The 19,177-nt window shown below is 40.6% G+C and overlaps 1 protein-coding gene across 1 annotated transcript in view; it reads right to left on the bottom strand.

The window, feature by feature from the left end:
- Positions 1-6,459: 6,459 nt before the first annotated feature.
- The window catches only part of RCAN3 (RCAN family member 3), a 32,877-nt gene continuing 20,159 nt past the window's right edge, over positions 6,460-19,177 (bottom strand). Inside the window, exons 3-5 of the mRNA XM_044667867.1 lie at positions 12,485-12,658; positions 10,987-11,158; positions 6,460-7,686 (exon numbers count right to left, since the gene is read on the bottom strand). Of these exons, the coding sequence (XP_044523802.1) occupies positions 7,502-7,686; positions 10,987-11,158; positions 12,485-12,658 (531 nt within the window). The 3' untranslated portion in view covers positions 6,460-7,501. The remainder of the gene's footprint in view (positions 7,687-10,986; positions 11,159-12,484; positions 12,659-19,177) is intronic.

The following is a 19,177-nucleotide window of genomic DNA, read 5'->3' as shown; positions in this document are numbered from 1 at the left end:
ACTTTTTTCATATTGAAAAAATCCTATAAGTGGATGCTCAGTTTTACTAACATACTTTGTTATAAATTTTATTAATCTCCCAAGTTTGCATCATACTAGTTTGGTTTTTATCTTCTCAAAAGATTATGGGGCAGCTGGGTAGCTCAGTGGATTGAGAGCCAGGCCTAGAGATGGAAGGTCCTAGGTTCAAATCTGACCTCAGATACTTCTCAGCTGTGTGACCCTGGGCAAGGCACTTGACCCCCATTGCCTACCCTTACCACTCTTCCACCAAGGAGCCAATACACAGAAGTTAAGGGTTTAAAAAAAAAGAAAGAAAAAGATTATGCAACCCTTCAGCTTCTGGGTTGCTATCTGATGAATACTATCACAGAGATATCAGATTCCAAAAATGGATTAAAATACTCCTTGGAGTTAGTTGCTTCCTTGATTACTCAAAGTAAATTGACAAAAAGGAAGAAGGAAGGATGGAAGGAAGAAGGGAGGGAGGGAGGGAGGAAGGAAGGAAGAGAGAGAAAGAAAGAAAAAAAAGAAAAAAGAAAGAGAAAGAAAGAAAGAAGGAAAGAAGGAAAGAAGGAAAGAAGGAAAGAAAGATTTCTCAACTGGTGAATGGTGAACTGGTGAACAAATCTTAAAACATTTTAANGAGGGAGGGAGGGAGGGAGGGAAGAAGGGAGGGAGGAAGGGAGGGAGGGAGGGAGGAAGGAAGGAAGAGAGAGAAAGAAAGAAGGAAGGAAGAGAGGGAAGGAGGGAGGAAGGAAGGGAAAGGAAAGAAACAGGGGGGACTCTTTCTTTGAGTATATAGCACCTACCACTACCTGGCACATGGGAGGTGCTAAATAAATGCTTTTTATTAGTTGATTGTGAACTTAACACTGATGCCAATTTAAATGTTTTTGTTCTCACCAGAAGTATTTAGTGGTGTTATTCTATCATCTTCATGACCGTGAATAATTCACCTAACCAGTCTCAATTTCTTCATCTACAAAATAGGAATGATAACATGATAACTATAGTAGAAATCCCATGAGGCTACTATAAGGCTTGAGATAAATATATGTAAAAGGTTTTGCAAATGTAAAGGCATTACATATCATTATCACTTATATTTCTTATGTTCTTATTTCTTATGGCTTTAGCTTGACTTGGCCGTTTAGTTGGTCCTTTCTTTTCCATAAAGAGAAAAAATTTTAAGTCATTTAAAGTGTTCCTTGAAAATTAAAAGTCCCATTTTAACATGAAATGAATATAGTGAACAATCCTAGATTAAGTCAGGAAACCTTCATCCTATTTGTGACTATATTTCTTTGGAATTTGTTTTTTTGTTTTTTAAAAAAGAAACTCTTACCTTCTGTCTTAGAATTGTTACTAAGTTTGGTTCCATGGCAGACGAGTGGTAAGGGATAGGCAACAGGAGTTAAGTGACTTGCCCAGGGTCACACAGTTAGGAAGTGTCTGAGGCCAGATTTAAACACATACTTCTGTCTCCAGACCTGGCTCTCTATCCACTGAGCCATCTAGCTGCTCCTGAAACTCAGCTGTCCAATTTGTAAGATATAGGAGTTGGTCTAAATGATTTCATTAAATGGAAATGGGCTTAGATTTGGAATGAAAAGTCTTAGGTTTCATAGTTCACTTTGGCTACTTACTGTTCATGTTACCTTGGGAAATGAGCCCACCTCTGAGAGCCTCCGATTCCTTCTCTGTAAAATGAAGAGGGCGGTCCAGGTGATTACCATGGTTCCTTCCAGTTCCACACCTATGATCTCATGTCTAAGGTTCCTGCCAGAATTTGTATCTTTGGCTCTTTTCCTCTTCTAGACATAACAGCAATTGGCACCATCACCACCATGATCAGAGTCACGTTGAGAGAGCTTCGTATCTCTGATAAGTGGCTATCCATTGAAACATGTCTGGGAGGAAGGCGATTCAAGACTTTGTGAGATAGTTCACTGCACTTTTGGACAAAGCTTCCTTCCCACCCCCACCTGACCTTTATTATTTTATTCTACTACAAGAGCAAGAATTATTTTATTATTTTAAACCCTGACCTTCTGTCTTAGAATCAATACAAGTATCAGCCCCAAGGCAGAAGAGCAGTAAGGGCTAGGCATTCGAATGAAGCCTAGGCTTACCCAGCTAGGAAGCATCTGAGGCCACATTTGAACCCTGGTCCTGCTGACTCTGGGCCACTAAGTTGCCTTGGCAGGAATGATGTTAAAGATGGCAGGGAGTTATCCACTTTGAACTTGGGTGGAAACCAGGAGTGAAGGTCAATCTGAATCTTAATAAAGGACTATGTGGGATCCACTCTGCCTGGTTCAGTCTCACCTCCCTATTGCCGACTACATGCTGAAATCACCACACAAAAGACACTTCATTGTGTTATTTTAAAAAAATTAACTTTATTTCTTACAGTTTTGAAAAACAAAAAATTTCTTAGCAGGAATCAGTAAGCTCCCAAAATAAGGACATTCTGCTTTTGCTACATTACAGCACAAGGTACATGAACTTTAGTCCTTACAGCACAATATGCTCTATATTGGCTGACCACACACAAGACTACAATGAAGACCGTCTTCTTGAGTACACCAAAATGGGGACGACACGGACAGATATTACTGCACTCGCTGTGTTTTGAAGTTTGATGATACACAACATACCTCCCAGGACCCCAGAGGGAGGCCCCCCAACATAGAGTCTGTGGCAGGACATAAATGGGGAGTGGGGCCCCGGCTACAGAGTCTCTCTTCTTAGGGGGACCCTCTTAGGACAGGACGAGCAGTGGAAATGGACATGGGTACATCCTGTAAACACTCTTTCTGGTTTGGAAAAACTGCAGGAAGAGCGATTGAGAAATCGTATGGCACGTTAATGAGGAAGTGACTGCCTTTATCTACCCCATCTATTTCCCAAAGCATGACTATCAGAGACGTAACGTGAGTAAAACAAGAGGGAAGACCCCACACCACACAAACAGGCAGACCTGTCATCATCACGAGGATGTATGTTCGGGAAGATTCCCCGAGGAGTACAAAAACTCCTGTGTCGAAGAGGTGGGGGGATTAAGCATTTACCTAGCTTCTACTGTGTACCAGCTCTTTACAAATATTATCTCATTTAATTCAAGAAAGAAAGATGCAGGCCCAGCAGGGCCCGAGTTCCAGAGGCCCAGCTGGCAGGGAGTCAGGAATGATGGTGGTTTTCCTTGGCACGAGAGGACTTCACAAGCTTGGGGGGCAGTTTCTCCTCTGAACATCATTGGTGCTGTTACCTTTTTGGCCAATGAGTCTAGTGCTTACTGTCTGTCAGGTGGTTTTAACATTTACCAGACATAACAAAGGTCTCCTGAGCATCTGAAACATGTTTTTAATAAGCAAAACAATGGTTCTCCTGACAGAAAGTACCTGACTCACATTGCCAACATTATGGCACAAAGGAAATTATGCTACTGAGTCACTATATCCAAACAATGGGCCAAAGGCTGAAAGTCTTATTTTCATTCATTCAGTGCATATTTGATGAATGTTTAATATTAAACAGTCAGATTTCTCTAGACAAGAAGCAAACAGCTGCCCAAATACCCACTCTCTTTCCTTGTTCTGGCCAATATAAATTTGGTTTTTCAATACTAGAAAATTAAGTGCAAAATGTATTCCCAGAAGGTGGGAATATACAAAGCAGGAAAAAAAAAAACCCAGTTCACTGAAGTTTAATTCATGTCATACAACAACATAAGGTGCACAGCTATAGAGAAAAGAAAAAAGCTAAAGTGAAAAGAGCACCAGGAGATCGAGCACAGGGGATGTTAGATTTCCTACCACTTTTGTATGCCAGTGACTCACTTTTTTGACTAAAGTCATGATCTATAAAAGGCATATAAGAGGCCAAGGGGATACTGGGCAGACTGTTTTATACAAGCAGAGTTCAAACACATATTTAATCCCAAAGTGGTTCTTGCATGATTATACATCAAGGTTCCCCTTTAGAATGAGGCTTGCCTTCCCAGGGCATCCTTCTCCTTTCCTTCTGAAGCATTATATGAAAATTCCAGTTTGTTGCAAGATGCACCCTGGAGAGACTTTCAAATGGTTTCAGGGTCTCATTCTGTAACACTAGGCCTAGGTTTTAAGCATAATAATACCTTAAAATCTCACTACAATTATATTCTGGAAAGACCAATACATATGGCTGGCGTGGTGGATTACTGAGATGATGATATTTAAGAAGATTCCAGTTAAGCTCCACTGGGCTGAATTAAAACATTACAAAACCTACAAAGCATCAAACCTAGTTTTATGAGTTAAAAATATAATAGCCGATGACAAGTGAGACTGTACCTACAGAGAGTCTGTTCTCTGAGGTTGCAGAAGGAGCTCTTGAATTCTGTGAATGTACTCACTGCTTTGATCATCATTAAGTGGTCTCAAGAGCATCAGGTTTCATTTTTTTTCCCTTGGGGAATTTTATGCAGGAGGGAATTCAAGTACTCTTTGGAAGAAAATTAGGTAATTTCATGCCTTGCTTTCTGAAAATCCATACATGATGCTAAGCAGCTGTTTTGAGGTTCTGGGCATTCTGCTTCCATGGTATAACTAGCATGACCCAGCCTTCAGGGAAGTAAAGGCAAAAATCCCTGGAGGACAGAGAGATATGCAGCCTTTGTGTCCTGAAACACCTCGATACTGTCTGAGTGAAAGCACTCTTTCAACAATCACAGTCCGGATTGCCAAGGTTATATACTCTTTTCTTAAAAGTCCCCAGTGGCTCTTGCCTTCCTAGATCATATGTGTCACAAGATAGTCTTTGGTGCACCATGGAATGAAAAAAAAGGGGCAGAAAGGGCAGCTTCCCTTTGGACCACTCTAGTTTTTATATTCACATCAATCACCTTCCCTTGCTCCTCCTCTCCTCCCCCGTAACACAAGGCACCTTTCCCTTTCCCAGAATTTTCTAAATGAGTTGTTTGCTCAAGTAGCAATTATGAACTACAGAGAAAACATGGCCATTAATTATTCAGACTTGAGTACAAAGGTCAACTTGGTTTTCCATAAAACAATTTCAACAGCAAAAGCATTGTACTTGGTAAAAGAATAAAGTGGTACATAGGAGAGTTCTTCATTTTACAAGACAGTTAAGTAACCAGGGTGCATAGCTGTCCTCAAGGCAGAAACTACACAACTCATTAGGTTCCAAAGTGATTCATTCCAATACTGAAAAACTGAAAGGTGTGGCTAATTGTTACTTAGCACTCACCTGGTGAAAATTGCACTAGAATTCTCCATGTGCCACCCTCATAGAAAACAGAGAATGCTGGCCCTGGGAGGGACCTTAGTGAGCTCTGGCCCAGCACTCTCATTTTACAGAGGAGGACACTCTGTAACTCTGAAACAGAGGCCTTGGGAAGGGAAAGGATGTACTTCAGGTGTGACACAAAGGATCTTTGTGGCAGGGCCAGGATCAGAACTTCTAATTCTTGGCTCATTGCTCTTTTCAATTCTAGACCAAGCTTATGCTCTACAGCTGTACTGATAGTTTGTTTAAAAAGCGTTCACTTGCTAAAAAAGGTTTTTGTTTTTTTTTTTAAAACTCATCCAATATTCTCAAACAAGGGGGGAAAGCAGCCCAGCTGGTATTGCATGGCTACTTCAAAGTGCTTTATATCTTACTAATAGGACCCATTAGACTGGCAGGTGAAGGTAAAGCTGGAAGAAAACAAAAGTAACGAATAGGATGAATTGTGGTTACTGGGAAAGTGAGGATAACCCATGGCTACTTATGGGGAATTTGGATATGTTCTTAAGTTTTTTCAAAACACGTGTTATTTCCTTAGTTGGTGGACTCATTCTATAACTCTAAATTGGTGCCTGGGTAAGAATGATATGGCACCAGCACAGTCCTGAATTCAGATCTATGAAGTGAATTCATTCAGTGGTTGCCAAATAAACTGCCAAATGCTGATCCAAATTAAAAAAGTTGCTGATTAATTACAAATGTCTACCCAATTTATATCAAAGTCTAGCAGTGATAGATTCCTGAAGCAGATATGTGTAAATGTATATGTGTGTGTACATGCATGCATCTAGGGAGAAGTCTAACACAGATTTTAGAATGTGGAAGGACCAGGGACATATGGAAGATTAAAAAAAATATATTGCAATAAAACATAAGCCCACAGAAATATATCCTACTGTCATTAGAATAGATAATGCTCAGCAAAAGATATGAGAAATATCTGGAAATCACTGATGGGTACTTTCCAAGGTGCTTTCCCTCTGAGAAGGATCATATATGCACAACTGAGAAGCAATACTATACTTGAGTGAAAACAAGCAGCCAAAAATCAGGGCCATAACTTCATCCCTGAAGCAAATGTGATGAGTCAGTTGATTTCTTTTCTCCTCATAACTCTTAGAAACAGAAAACTGAGAGCATGAGGACTTATTTTCCAAGAGAACTTACAGGCTTATTTTCAAATGACAAACCACCTTCAGAAAATCAATCACCTTTTTTTATCTGGACAATGAGGCAGACACAACCAACACATGTTAACAAAACTGGCACTGTCTAGGACCAGTGGTTAATACAAAGAAGTTAATAGACTAACATCAAATGGCTGAAAACATGTTTTTACTCTAGACAGGAACACAGTTGCAAATGGTAATTTATGATTAGCCATTTGACACCATGGTCAATCATGCCTACTGGCAAGGTGTCCCGCTTTGAAAGGGGCCGCCAGGAAGCTGGCCTTTAAGAGGGCATATACATCAGGAAGGGGTTCTGTGGATCTCTTCCCTTCAGACTTTCTGTTAAGGGTAGAGGACTACAACATGCACACGGAGAGATGCCAAAGTTTTCATCAGTCAAGGTGAATTTGGCATTTCTTTTAAAAAACTTGAAGGAAAAAATACTTTGACATGAGCCGATTCATTTTCTATTAATTCTCCTAGACATCAGATTTCTAGCCGTGCAAAAATGTTAGTATATACTGAATAGCATTAACATTTGATCAATATATTAGTTAGACGCTAGTATACCAGTACAAAAATACCCACGCTGACCTGTTAAACTAGAGACTATATTTTTAAATCCATAAAATGGTACTGGACTGGGTGAATATAGATCCAGGTTTTGGTACCCCATGCTACATGATATTAGGGAAGTTAAACTTGCTGGAAAAAATAAAACCAACTTTCCACTATTTTTCCACTATTAAAATGTCAGAGATGCTACATTGGGGGTGGTACTATTTGTTAAATTAAAGTGCTGTTTAGAATATCATCTAAAATTTTTAACATGAAAGATAATCATTAGTAAAATCTGCTGTTACCCTGTACTATATTTAATAAGCACAACTTTCAGAATGAACAGCATAGGATTGCTGAAAACACAGCATCTCTGTCACTCTTCCACTCTTACTGACCTATACTATCGGCAGCAGGTGCAGACATTTACTCTCCATCCCCAAAACCATGTGAGGCCTCTCCCGGTGCTGTTGGCCTCACAGTGTACAACCCAAAGTATGGGGTTCACTTCGTATCGTTGAAGGTGCCTCGGGACGCCTAGTTGGGGCGATTTTCTGTTTTGGATTTTTTGCTTCTTCTTCCTCTTCAGTCTCACTTTCACAGACATGCACAACCACACTTGGGGTAGACTCAGTCCCTGCATGAAGTTCGTATTTCTCTCCTATGGGAGGAATGAAAGTCAAGGATGAGGCAAAGGGTCTTTGAAGACAAAAAATCCCAGTGTTTCACAAAATATGCTTAACAGAGGAGCAACAATGAAAATCAAGGAATCAAAGTAACCTATTTACTTTGAGTTGCCTGAACCTCCCTTCCCCCTACTGATCAAAATTTACTTACATGAAGGTGCTTAGGAATCTTATAAGATAATGAATTTTAGAATATTACAGATCACCTTGTCCAATGCTATGATTCTACACTTAAAAGTAATACCAGGGCAGCTAGGTGGCTAAGTAGATTGAGAGCCACATTCAGAGATAGGAGGTCCTAGGTTCAAATCTGGCCTCAGCCACTTCCCAGCTGTGTGACCCTGGCCAAGTCACTTGACCTCCATTGCCTACTCTTAACACTCTTCTGCCTTGGAGCCAATATACAGTATTGACTCCAAGACGGAAGGTAAGGGTTTAAAAAAAAAACCAAAACTCTTCTGCTTCAAAACCAATACACTGTATCGATTCTAAAATGGAAGGTGAGGGCTTAAAAATTAAAAAAAAAAAATAAGAAGTATTTCTCTCTCTCAAAAAAAAAATTAAATAATGCCCTCTCAAATAGGGCAGTCTAGTCAAGGCAGCCTAGTCAATAAGGCAGTCAAAGAAGCAGGAAAAAAAAAAAAAACCCTTTTGTATTAATTGGTAAAGGATGCCTTTTTCAAAGGTGAACTGTTTGGTGCCTGGAAGAAGTAGAAAAGAAATTTTGTTTAATAAAAAACTACAATCTGTGCAAGTTTTCAGATAAGCTGAATGGGGCCAGTTTGATTATAAGAGAGGCAGAAAATGAACTGTGGCATATGCAGAAAGGTTTCAATCATCTTGTAGAGGATGTAGGGCAATGCCTCTTTTACATGTGAACAGTCTGATTGTTTAAAGCAATGATGGGCAAACTTTTTAAAGAGGGGCCAAAGGAATGGAAATGCTCATCTGTCAGTCTGTTTCTAAGGCAACTCTTTCGAAGTTTCATTGTATTGTATCCTACTCATTGTATTCGTCAGATTAGGAACAATGTCCCATGGCTAGACAGAACATTTCAGGGGGCCGCATTGTAGTTTGCCCATCACTGTTTTAAAGGTTTTGTTCAAAACTGATCAAATGTGAGTATAAAGAAACACAGTTAGGACATAACTTGTAAGCTGGACCTCTCTGTATTGATCACATATAATACACCCAGATATTTGTAGCTTGCACTTCTGGGGCAGAGAAGAGCTGGAAACAAATCAGATGTCCACTGCTGAATAAACCGAAGGACAGGAATGTGAGGGAATGTCGACATGGTGTTGTAATAAACAACAAAGACGATGGCTACAGAGAAGCATGGAAGGCCAAACATGACACAAAGTGACACAAAGGGAAGTCAGCAGAGCCAAGAACACAAGGACTCTGGTGATGTAAATGGGGAGAACTACCAAAAACACAATGGCCAACGAATGTGCAAAACTACAAAAGACAAGCTTGGCTCCAAAGTAGAGGTGTTGTAAGAGGGCATTTTCACTCATTCCTCTGTAGGGAAGAGTGGGATACTTGTAAATGCCAGCTTTTTATAGGTACTGATTGATTTTACAGAATTTTCCCCCTCCTCTTATTCCTCTTTTTTTCTTTCTCATTTTTGTGTTGTTATAAAGAGTGGCTCTCTGGGAGGGGAGATGGAGGAAACTGAGGGCAATGTAAATAAAAATTTAATGCATACAGGTGGTATTATTTGACAAGAGAATTATAAAAAGTTAAATTTTATAAAGACTTTAATAGAAGGGTCCTTAAAGACCACCCAGTTTGAATTATTTTTCTACCAGGAAATGGAGGAAACTTTCAGAAAAAAGCTAGTTTTTCTAAGGTTTCACTGCTAACTAGAGGCAGAGCAAAGGTCAGATCCCAGGTATCTTAACTCCTTGTTCTTGGTGTAGTTTGATTATCTGGTCACATCTGACTCTTTGTGACCCATTCGACCACAGCATACCACTACATACATGTTCACAATTCCCTTCTCCAGTGGATTAAGGCAAACAGAGGTTAAGTGACCTGCCCAGGGTTACACAGGTAGTGAGTGTCTGAGGCCACATTTGAACTTAGATCTTCTTGACTCCAGGTCCAGTGCTCTATCCACTGAGCCATCTCACTGCCTCTTTTTAACAATTAGTCCTATGCTTTTCCCTGAACATTGTGGGGTGGGAGAGAAAGTAGAGACAGATAAATGTAGGTGGGCTTAATGAAATACTGTGGCCCTAAGAATTTGAGAAGCTCTGAGAAAGGCTGCTTGATGGTCAGCTCAAGGCTCTAAAGACTTATAATTATAAGTAAGGTCAGTGCTGCGAGCTGGTAGGTCAGGCCAGTAACCAGGAAGGAAGCTCCCTGAAACTAGAGCTTGATTCTGTAGTGAAAGGGTGGGACGAGGATTAAGTAGTACTGAGACTGGAGGTGCTGAAATGAGAACTCCTAAGGGTTAACAACAGCTTGGCCAGCCCTCCTGTCTGATTTTCCCACTGCTCCTGCTTTTTAGTTTCCCTGCACAAACTCTGTACCAGAGGCTCCCCTTTCACAGGACTGGTGAGCTTAACTCACTGGCAGGCGCTAGAAGGAGCACGGACTAGGAATGTGAGGGGCTGGGCTTACAGAGCATTTCCTCATTCTGAGATCTCTTTTCTTTATCTTGCCAAATGACAGAGGTGAATTAGGAGTCCTTGAGATCCTGTCTACCTCTAAGACTGAGGACCAAAATCTAGGGCAGGGTTAGACCCCCATTTCCTAAAGCAGGGGTTCTCCATCTTCCTAGACCCCTCCTTGAGCAGTCAGTCCACAGTGACGGCCATGGATTCCTTCTCTGAATAAGGTTTTTAAATGCATAAAATAAAATATTCAGGAGAACAAACAAGACTGGTTCTATTGAAATATAATTCTTAAAATATTTTAAGAAAACAAGTTCACTGACCCCAGGTGAGGGGCCCTTGTACCAAAAATAGGCCGGGGCTTTTCAAGGCACAGATCCTTCCATCTTTTGAGCCTAAAATTATGGAAGATTAGGCTCCCTCCCCTACAAAATATCCACAACCACCACCACCAACCATGAGTCATCCTCCATAGGATTTCTTCTGTTCTTGTAAAGGGAGGACAGAGAAGGTGGGCAGAAGAGATGAGAAAGATGTACAGAAAGGAGAGGAGAGAAGATGACCAAAATGGCCTCTGTGGCTACCTCATGCTGCAGGCAGCCCATGTGCCCAGCATAGTTGTAGACAATCCCCCCAAACCCAGGTCCTTACCAGGACCCAGCTTGGAAACGGCACAGAGTAAGTCATAGTTTATGACAGGCATCGCATCTTCACCCTGCTTCCAGCCCACAGGAGGAGAGGCCGGTGGGGAGATCAGGAACTGTTTGACAGGCTGCGGGGGCAGCAGGTAGGCTTTGTCTCCTGGTTCGTTGGACATTTGTACCTGAACAAGAAGAGGGAAATAGGAGAGAGAACAAAGAATGAGCTGGGACACTGGGATGCCCATGCTTGCTCTCTATCAAGATTACTCTCTCCTCTTTATTTCACCCAATCAGGATTTAAATGGCTCAAATAAAGAAAATGGAGAGCTCTCTGCCACCATACTAAAGCAAGATCGTGAGCATGTGGTGTTGCAGCAGCGCGGTTCTCACTTTCACCCTGGAGGAGGTTGGACAAAAAAGCACAAACATCCATCTATTCCATTAGGTTCTCCACTGGGGAGGATGGGAATCAGTTAAAGAGAATTTAGGTATAATGTATGACATTCCAATCCCATAGAAAAAAATACCTAACATGTGAAAAGAAAGACATTTAAATCTACTCAATTCATGAAAGAGAAAAGGAAAAGGGAAGTTTATTCTGACTCCTCTAAAGGGTTCACTTGCAATGAATTCCTCCTAAGTGATTCCAGCTAAGAGGAAAAGGACACAGGGGAGAGATGAGGATAACAGATCCAGCCAAATCCGAATGAGCTTCAGGAAGGTTATCCTCAGTAATACTGAAATTCTAAACTGCCTTCTTCCTTCTATTCAATACCACTGAGGCACAGAACAGGTCTGGGGGAGCATCTCTACAAAGCCCCTCACATTACAGATGAGGCAACCAAGGCCTGGGGAATGCACATGACTTGTTCAAAGTCATTAGTAAAGGTAGAGATGAGGTAGGAGCTTCTGTCTTTTGACTCTTTGATATTCACTGGTGGAGATGGAAGAAACCTCAGATCAGTTTGTAAAGAAGATGAGGCCCAGAGGGATGGCCTCGAGGTCATTTAGCTAGTTAGCAGCAGAGTGGGGAACCATCCTAGGCCTCCTCTCCCAGTCTAACGTTCTCCATCAGGTCACAGATCTGAAGCTGGGAGGGATTTCAAAAAGCATTGAGTCTGCTCCTCCCCTCATTTTACAGCTGGGACTTGTATAATGTCACATTAAGTGACCTTAGACAGCTACTGGTACAGTGAATAGAGCACTGGCCTGGAGTCAGGAAGACCTGGACTCAAATCCAGTCTCAATTTAATTATCTGTGTGACCCTGGCCAAGTAACTTAATCTCTTGTCTGCCTCCATTTCATTATCTGTAAAATGGGTATAAGAATAGTACCTATCTTACAGGGTTATTGTGAGGCTCAAATGAAATAATAATGGTAAAGCACCGAGCACAGTGCCTCCTGGTAAGGGCTATACTGATGCTTGTTCCCTCCCTCAGAAGATACCTTTTGCAAACCAGAGGAAAGGAAAAGTTTACAAGACGATGCAATCTGCACCCTGAAGTACCTGTGCAAAATAGAGCTTCAGCTTCTTGCCATCAAAGTCTGTTTCGTGCAACTCTATCCGGGCTCTTGCTGCAGCTTCAGGTTTGCTGAAGTTTATTCTGACTCTTCTAAAGCTTTTAAATAACTGAAATGTAACTTGGTCATCATAGAGTGTAAAAAGTGCTTCAAATCGCTCCTAAAATAAAAGAAAGATGATATTTGGTAGGGGAAATCTTAATTCATTGAAAATACAGAGTAATGACATACAACGTCAGTGATGAGCACTTTTATACTAAAACAAGATAATGAAACTCTTTACACTGATATCACTATCCCTCTCACAGATTTTCTCCCTTTTTCTCCAGACCCATGGGATTCCCTAGGCTGCTAATTTGTTAAATTTCTTCAGCAGGCCCTTAATCTCTCCAGCACCCTTTGATACCCAGAACCGTATTGAAAAGGGAATGGAGTGAGAGGAAGTACTACTATGATACAAATTAACCACCATCATTTGAGTACCTTTCCTTTCCTCTTCATCATTCATATCATCCCCCAAATGAGCAAAATGTATCTTTCTTGTTTAGAAAATGTTAAGACTGACTTCATAAAAGACCAAACCAATACTTAATTGAGGTTTTATTTTAGAAGCATTTTAAGGGCTCTGAGTAAGCATCCAAATGCCTGTGAGAGGCAGGAAGTTTCCATGTTAGATCAACTGGAAAAGGAGCCAGGCAAGAACTTCACAGGATGTGCAAACAATCACAAAACTTTGGTTTTTACAATAACAACTTGTGTTTCTAAAGCAAGCACTCTAAGGTTTGCAAAACTTCACAACAATGTGTATCCTCACAACCATCCTAGGAGATTGGTGCTATTACTGAGCTCTTTTTACAGCTGAGGAAATTGAGGCAGACAGAGGTTGAGTGACTTGCTCAGGGTCTCTCAGCTACAAAGTATTTGAGGCTGGATTTGAAGTTGGGGATTCCTGACTCCAGGTCCAGTGCTCTATCCACTGTGCTAGCTGTACATTCCAGTATAAAAACTCAGTCCAGGTATGGCCACTAAGTGCCTCAGAGATGCCTTTGCCCTGGACTGGTGGAGAGTTCTCTATGCCAATGAAATCATAGGTTTAGTCCTATCTCCCCCTGGATTTATGATTTTCCTATAATGACTAAGTATAACGACATATTAATTAATCCTGAGTGACCCATGTCTTGTTATTTACATTCTCCCTTAGCATGTCCTATTAAAATAATTTTTGGTCTTCATGCTAGATATGCTGTAACAAGGGGTTGACATGCAGGTGCTGGCAGTCATATGATTCTCTCCTGTAATCCTGTGGGAATCACCGTGCAGAATTCATATCCCATTCAGGCTCATTCCAAAGAAGCTCATGAGCCAGGTGTCCTTGTTCCTTCTCCTACCATCAGGAAGCTAGCTACAAGCAACTAGCTAAAACTGCTGGCATCCCATGGGAAGTCTCATTTGCCTCCTTCACCCTCATTCTCTCTCTCTTATCAAACTTTGATAAGTTATATGTATATGTATATAACTTTGATAAGTTATTCTTCAAGAGCCTCTCTGTAAACTGCATATAATACAGCCAATCCAAATATAAGGATATTTAGGTGGATCAAAATTTTATTTTGTCATCTAATTTCTTATCAGGAATTTATGCCAGGAACATACTGACATATTAAGCAACTGAAAATTACTGCTGAAATAAAACAAATTACTTTTGGGAAGAACAAAAACTTTAACGGTGAGATCCCAAATAACTTGCTTTATAACAATTTAGAGTTATTTCCAAGTTTACTGATGTTCATGTACTACTATTTAAATAATTTTTATTGGGGTATGTACAACTAGGAGCCATTATTTTTCTGCTAAAGTAACATTGTACTTAATAAGGAAAATTTGACTGTTGCCCATCTAAACTAGAACTAAATGGGCGGGGTGGGGGAATGTGAAGGTGGTTTCTTTGGAGGTACCTGAAACAGCTGACATAAAGCTAAGTGCGCTACCCCAAGAAAAGCCCACACGCTGACCCTTTCTGCTTTTCCTTAACCAACAAATCTCAGTAGTTTTCCCAGAACCAACAGACTAGAAGGAAGATAAAAGCCTTAAGAGCACAATAGAGCTGTTCTGTGTCTGCCTGGGTCATACTGTAGTAAGAAATGTCCACAAGGATTATGACACTGAGCCATCAAGGAAAGGCCAAACTGTGCTCAATGACATCTGTCTGAGAAGGAGGAGGAATGCTAAAAACATCTTAGAGAAATCTTTCCATCCCAAATGATTCAAAGAAATACATTTCGGCATTTGAAAGGATAAGCTTCAATTCTCAGAAAAATTCATCTCCCAAAGGTCCTAGACAAACCAGGCGCCATGTACTGCTGGCTTAAAGAGCAATCCAAGTTTGTGTGGCTTCACCACCTGTTGTCTTTATTTTCACAAGAGTCTGTGCCCTTTGCAGGATAGATGGCCTAACACATGTTCTAGTAATGACTAGGCATGTAACAAGTGGCATTTAAGAAACATTCCAATACTCATATGAATGACATCAACATTTAAGGTCAGATATAAATCAAAGTGATTGAAAGTAAAGATATCAAACTCTTTTAAAATTTTTTAAATTTTTAAAATTTTTAAATTTTTTTTCCATCATCAAACTCTTTTTTGAAATTTTAGAGAATCACTTCAACTGGGCAGATATCGCCTCAGTTTTTGCTAATCCACAAATTAAAATTCTATATAAGTCAAGGAAACTGACCAATTTCACAATATATTTGCTATGCAAAATAAAACAAAAGATGGGATTATATTGTCTATGACACTATAGTAATTATTATAAAATACAAAATGCAGCAAAAAACATGTAACCAGCATAAACTACCTCAAAAAAAAGGTGGTAAGTTACAGATGGACTACAGATATACAAGACCATGGTAGGATATCACATGATATTCATACTTGGCTTCTTCAGTTATCTGCCAAAAATCTCAGATGCAGGATATAGAAATGCAGGATTAATTAGGGAAAGCACAGTGTGTATGTATGCTAAAAGGTAACTGTGATCTTAATGCATGTTTTTTAAATTAAGCAGTTCCTGGCATAAAATGTAAGGTAGTAAGAAAAAATAGCCTTTTCGGTGAATATTCTCAAAGATTTTTTTCCTTCATCTCGCCTGCCAGTGGTTTGTTGCTACATGTCCAGATAAGGTCATAAGATCAGAAATGTAGAGCTGAAAGAGATATCTGCTTTTTAGCAAACTCCCCAAATATCAATAACAACAACTGATGTGTATACAGTGATTCTAAAGTTTATCTGACACTTTGCAAACATTCTCTCATTTGACCCTTTTAGGTAGGTGCAACAAATAATATAATGGAGGCACATCACATGAAATTTACCTATATAGAGGAAGGAATGGAGGGAGGGAAGAAGAAAGGAAGGCAAGGAAGGAGGATGGAGGAGAGTGAAAGAAAAGAAAAAGAGGGAGGCAGGGAAGGAGAGAGGAAGAGACACAAAGATGGGGACCAAGAAATAGAACAAATGATTAAGGCTTAGTGAATATAAGAGATGAAAGACAGCAAAGTACCATATTCACTGCAAAACTTTTTATGGTGGCAAAGAATCTGAAACAAGGTGGATCACCATAAATTGGGGAACAGCTAAACAGTTGGCAGGAAACAAATGTAACAAGATTACTTGCTCTATAAGAAATGACACATGAAAAATTCAGAGATGTAGATGGGAAAGTACAGTGGTAAATAGCACTAGCTTTGGAATACGGGGGATTGGATTCAAATAAGAGTTGAGTCATTTTCTCATGCCAGTCACTGTAGTTCTTCCCCTCTCATGACCTATTTCCTCAAGTAAAAGGAGAGCCTTGATGGCCACTCATTCCCTACCAGGTCTAAATCTATGATTGCAAGATTTATAGAAAGTGATACACAATGAAGAAAACAGAACCAAGAAAACAATATATGTCACAGCTACAACAATGTAAATGAAAAGAAAAACAACAAAAAAAGTCAAACAGCCTCAGAGAAGAGTTGAGCAATGGGCCTCCCTCTCTCTTTACCTGGTAGGGACGCTAATGTGATGGCTGCTATTGCTAGCTTGTTTTCTCTCTTTCTTTTTCGTTCTTTGTCATAAGGGACAGTCATAAGGGTAGAGAGCAGAGGAATATATTCCAAAATGAAGATATAAAAACAAAAGACAGATTAAGAAAATAGTGTGCCTGGGCCTTCAAGGCATTCTGCTTGATGAGTATGTGTGTCCTAGAGTGAGCCAGAGATAGGAAAAATGAATCTGCTATTACCCAAGTTGGCCTCAGTTGTTCCTGTGCCCTTTACAGTATGAACATATCATGGATTGGAGGAAGGGACTCTCATAAGGAGGCTGAGAAAAAGACCATTCCCACCAGTGGTCCAGACCTGGGGCACAACTGTTCCATGGCACTACTGCGGTGGCCAGGAAGAGTGGCATCCCCCTTGGGACCCTGCTCCTGGCAAAGGTGAGGAATGACACCAGCAGGATGCCAGGCCTGGCTCCCAGCAGCTTCCGGGTCACCGCTAAGGCTCAGTCTCCAGCAAGGACTGCCAGATTTCTTTACAGCTGATCAGACACAGCAACTAAAGCACCTTGATGGGTGACCCCTGCCTGGGTAGCTTGGATGGAGACTGGCAGCACCTCTGTGGAATGGCTGCAGGAAGGCAACAGGCTTGAGTCAGCAAGTGTCCCTCCTCTTCCATCACTCCTGCTGGTCAGGAGATAGGCCCTGCCCTAGGGGTAGGGGTGCAGGAAGGAGAATTCTGCCTTCTTGTCCAACAAGGGGCTGAGCAATGGACATTTCCTGGTGAGCAAAGGACAAACAAGCTTCCAGCCTGCCGTCTGCCTATCAGCACATCAGCTCTGCCCACTGCCTGGTGGCTGAATCCTGCTATATGCATTGTTTCCTCTTAACAGAACATGAGTTCTCTGAGAGCAGGGACTGTCTCGTTCTTTAGTTGATTTCTCAGGACTCAAAACAATTCTTGGCACATAGTGCTTCGTTCATTTTTAAAATTCATTCATTCTTGAGCATATTTTGCTTTATTTCAATTTTGTCACAATTAACAGTACTCATACAGTACAAATATTATAATTTTCTATTAAAGAGATTAATATGAATTACTTTGTTCTTCTACCATGCCAGATGAGTTCTCTGCATAGACAAAGTCAGTTAACAATCACTTATTAAGCACCTACCATGTGCCAGGCACTTGCTAAGTCCTAGGGATATGAAGAGAGGTAAACAACACTATTGAGGCCCTCAAGGAGCTCTCAGTTTAATGTGGGAGAGACCACATGTAAACAGCTATGTATGAAGACACATAGATAATCTCACAAAAAAGGCAATACCAGTAAGGAGGTCAGGAAAGGCTTTTTTTCTACATAAGGTGGAGGTTTAGCTGGGACTTGAAGGAAGTCAAGGAAGCATGGAGGTGGAGGTAAGGAGGAAGAGAGTTCCAGGTATGTGGTCTAACTGTGCTGACCATTAAAATGAATAATAAAACAAATTCAAGTCTACACAAACCAGAGTTTTCTATACTCAAATTCTCCTTAAATTGAATCTTTAAAACAAATCTGCCAGCATTCCCAAGTGCAGGGATATGTTTTGTTTAGATGCTGTTAAGAAACTCTTCTCAGGCATTAGAGGACACACTGAAAATAGAAAAGGCAAGGGAAGCCTGAGCACTTCTAAAACAACCTTTGACTAAACAGAAATCATGCTTCTTAAAAGCTGAAGTGAAGGGGCAGCTGGGTAGCTCAGTGGAATGAGAGTCAGGCCTAGAGACAGGAGGTCCTAGGTTCAAACCCGGCCTCAGCCACTTCCCAGCTGTGTGACCCTGGGCAAGTCACTTGACCCCCATTGCCCACCATTACCAATCTTCCACCTATGAGACAATACACCGAAGTACAAGGGTAAAAAAAAAAAAAAAAAAAAAAAAAAAAAAAAAAAAAAAAAGCTGAAGTGAAAGCTAAACATACAGACACCTGGTCTGAGAATCTAAATGCTGCCATTTTATTTTAAAATCTGAAACAGATTCTTAGAGCCTTGGAGAATTCTATTATCTGTCTTGTATGTAAAGAGCTGTGCAAACCTAAGTATACCACACGAATGTTAGCTATCATCCTTAGCTACAAAGTAGGTGAGAGTAAGGAGGTACAGTGGAGTACTAGAAGGTTTCCTCAAAGTTCACATCCTTGGCACTCTTGTTCACCCTTCACACACCTGCACTCTAGGACTTTTGGCATGGGCACAGACACATATACACAAAAGCTCTAAAAGGATGGTGGGCAGGAAATGAGCTTTTAAAATGTATCAGTAACAAGTGATACAGAGAGAAATAGTGAGCATTCCTCATAGAGATCTAACTTATTTTTCTCTCTGAAAAGGGTTTTGGGGCTAGCTAAGAACATGTGGCCTGGAGCTGGGAGGTCCTGGGTTCTAATCTGACCTCAGACTCTTCCCAACTGTGTGACCCTGGGCAAGTCATTTAACCCCAGTCACCTAGAGCTTACCACTCTTCTTTAGAATCAACACATAGTATTGATACTAAGATGGAGAAGAGAAAGAAAGAAAGAAAGAAAGAAAGAAAGAAAGAAAGAAAGAAAGAAAGAAAGAAAGAAAGAAAGAAAGAAAGAAAGAAAGAAAGAAAGAAAG

Source organism: Gracilinanus agilis, chromosome 3 (genome assembly GCF_016433145.1).
Source record: "Gracilinanus agilis isolate LMUSP501 chromosome 3, AgileGrace, whole genome shotgun sequence".
Taxonomy (NCBI): domain Eukaryota; kingdom Metazoa; phylum Chordata; class Mammalia; order Didelphimorphia; family Didelphidae; genus Gracilinanus; species Gracilinanus agilis.
This window is presented reverse-complemented; position numbering and strand designations above follow the sequence as displayed.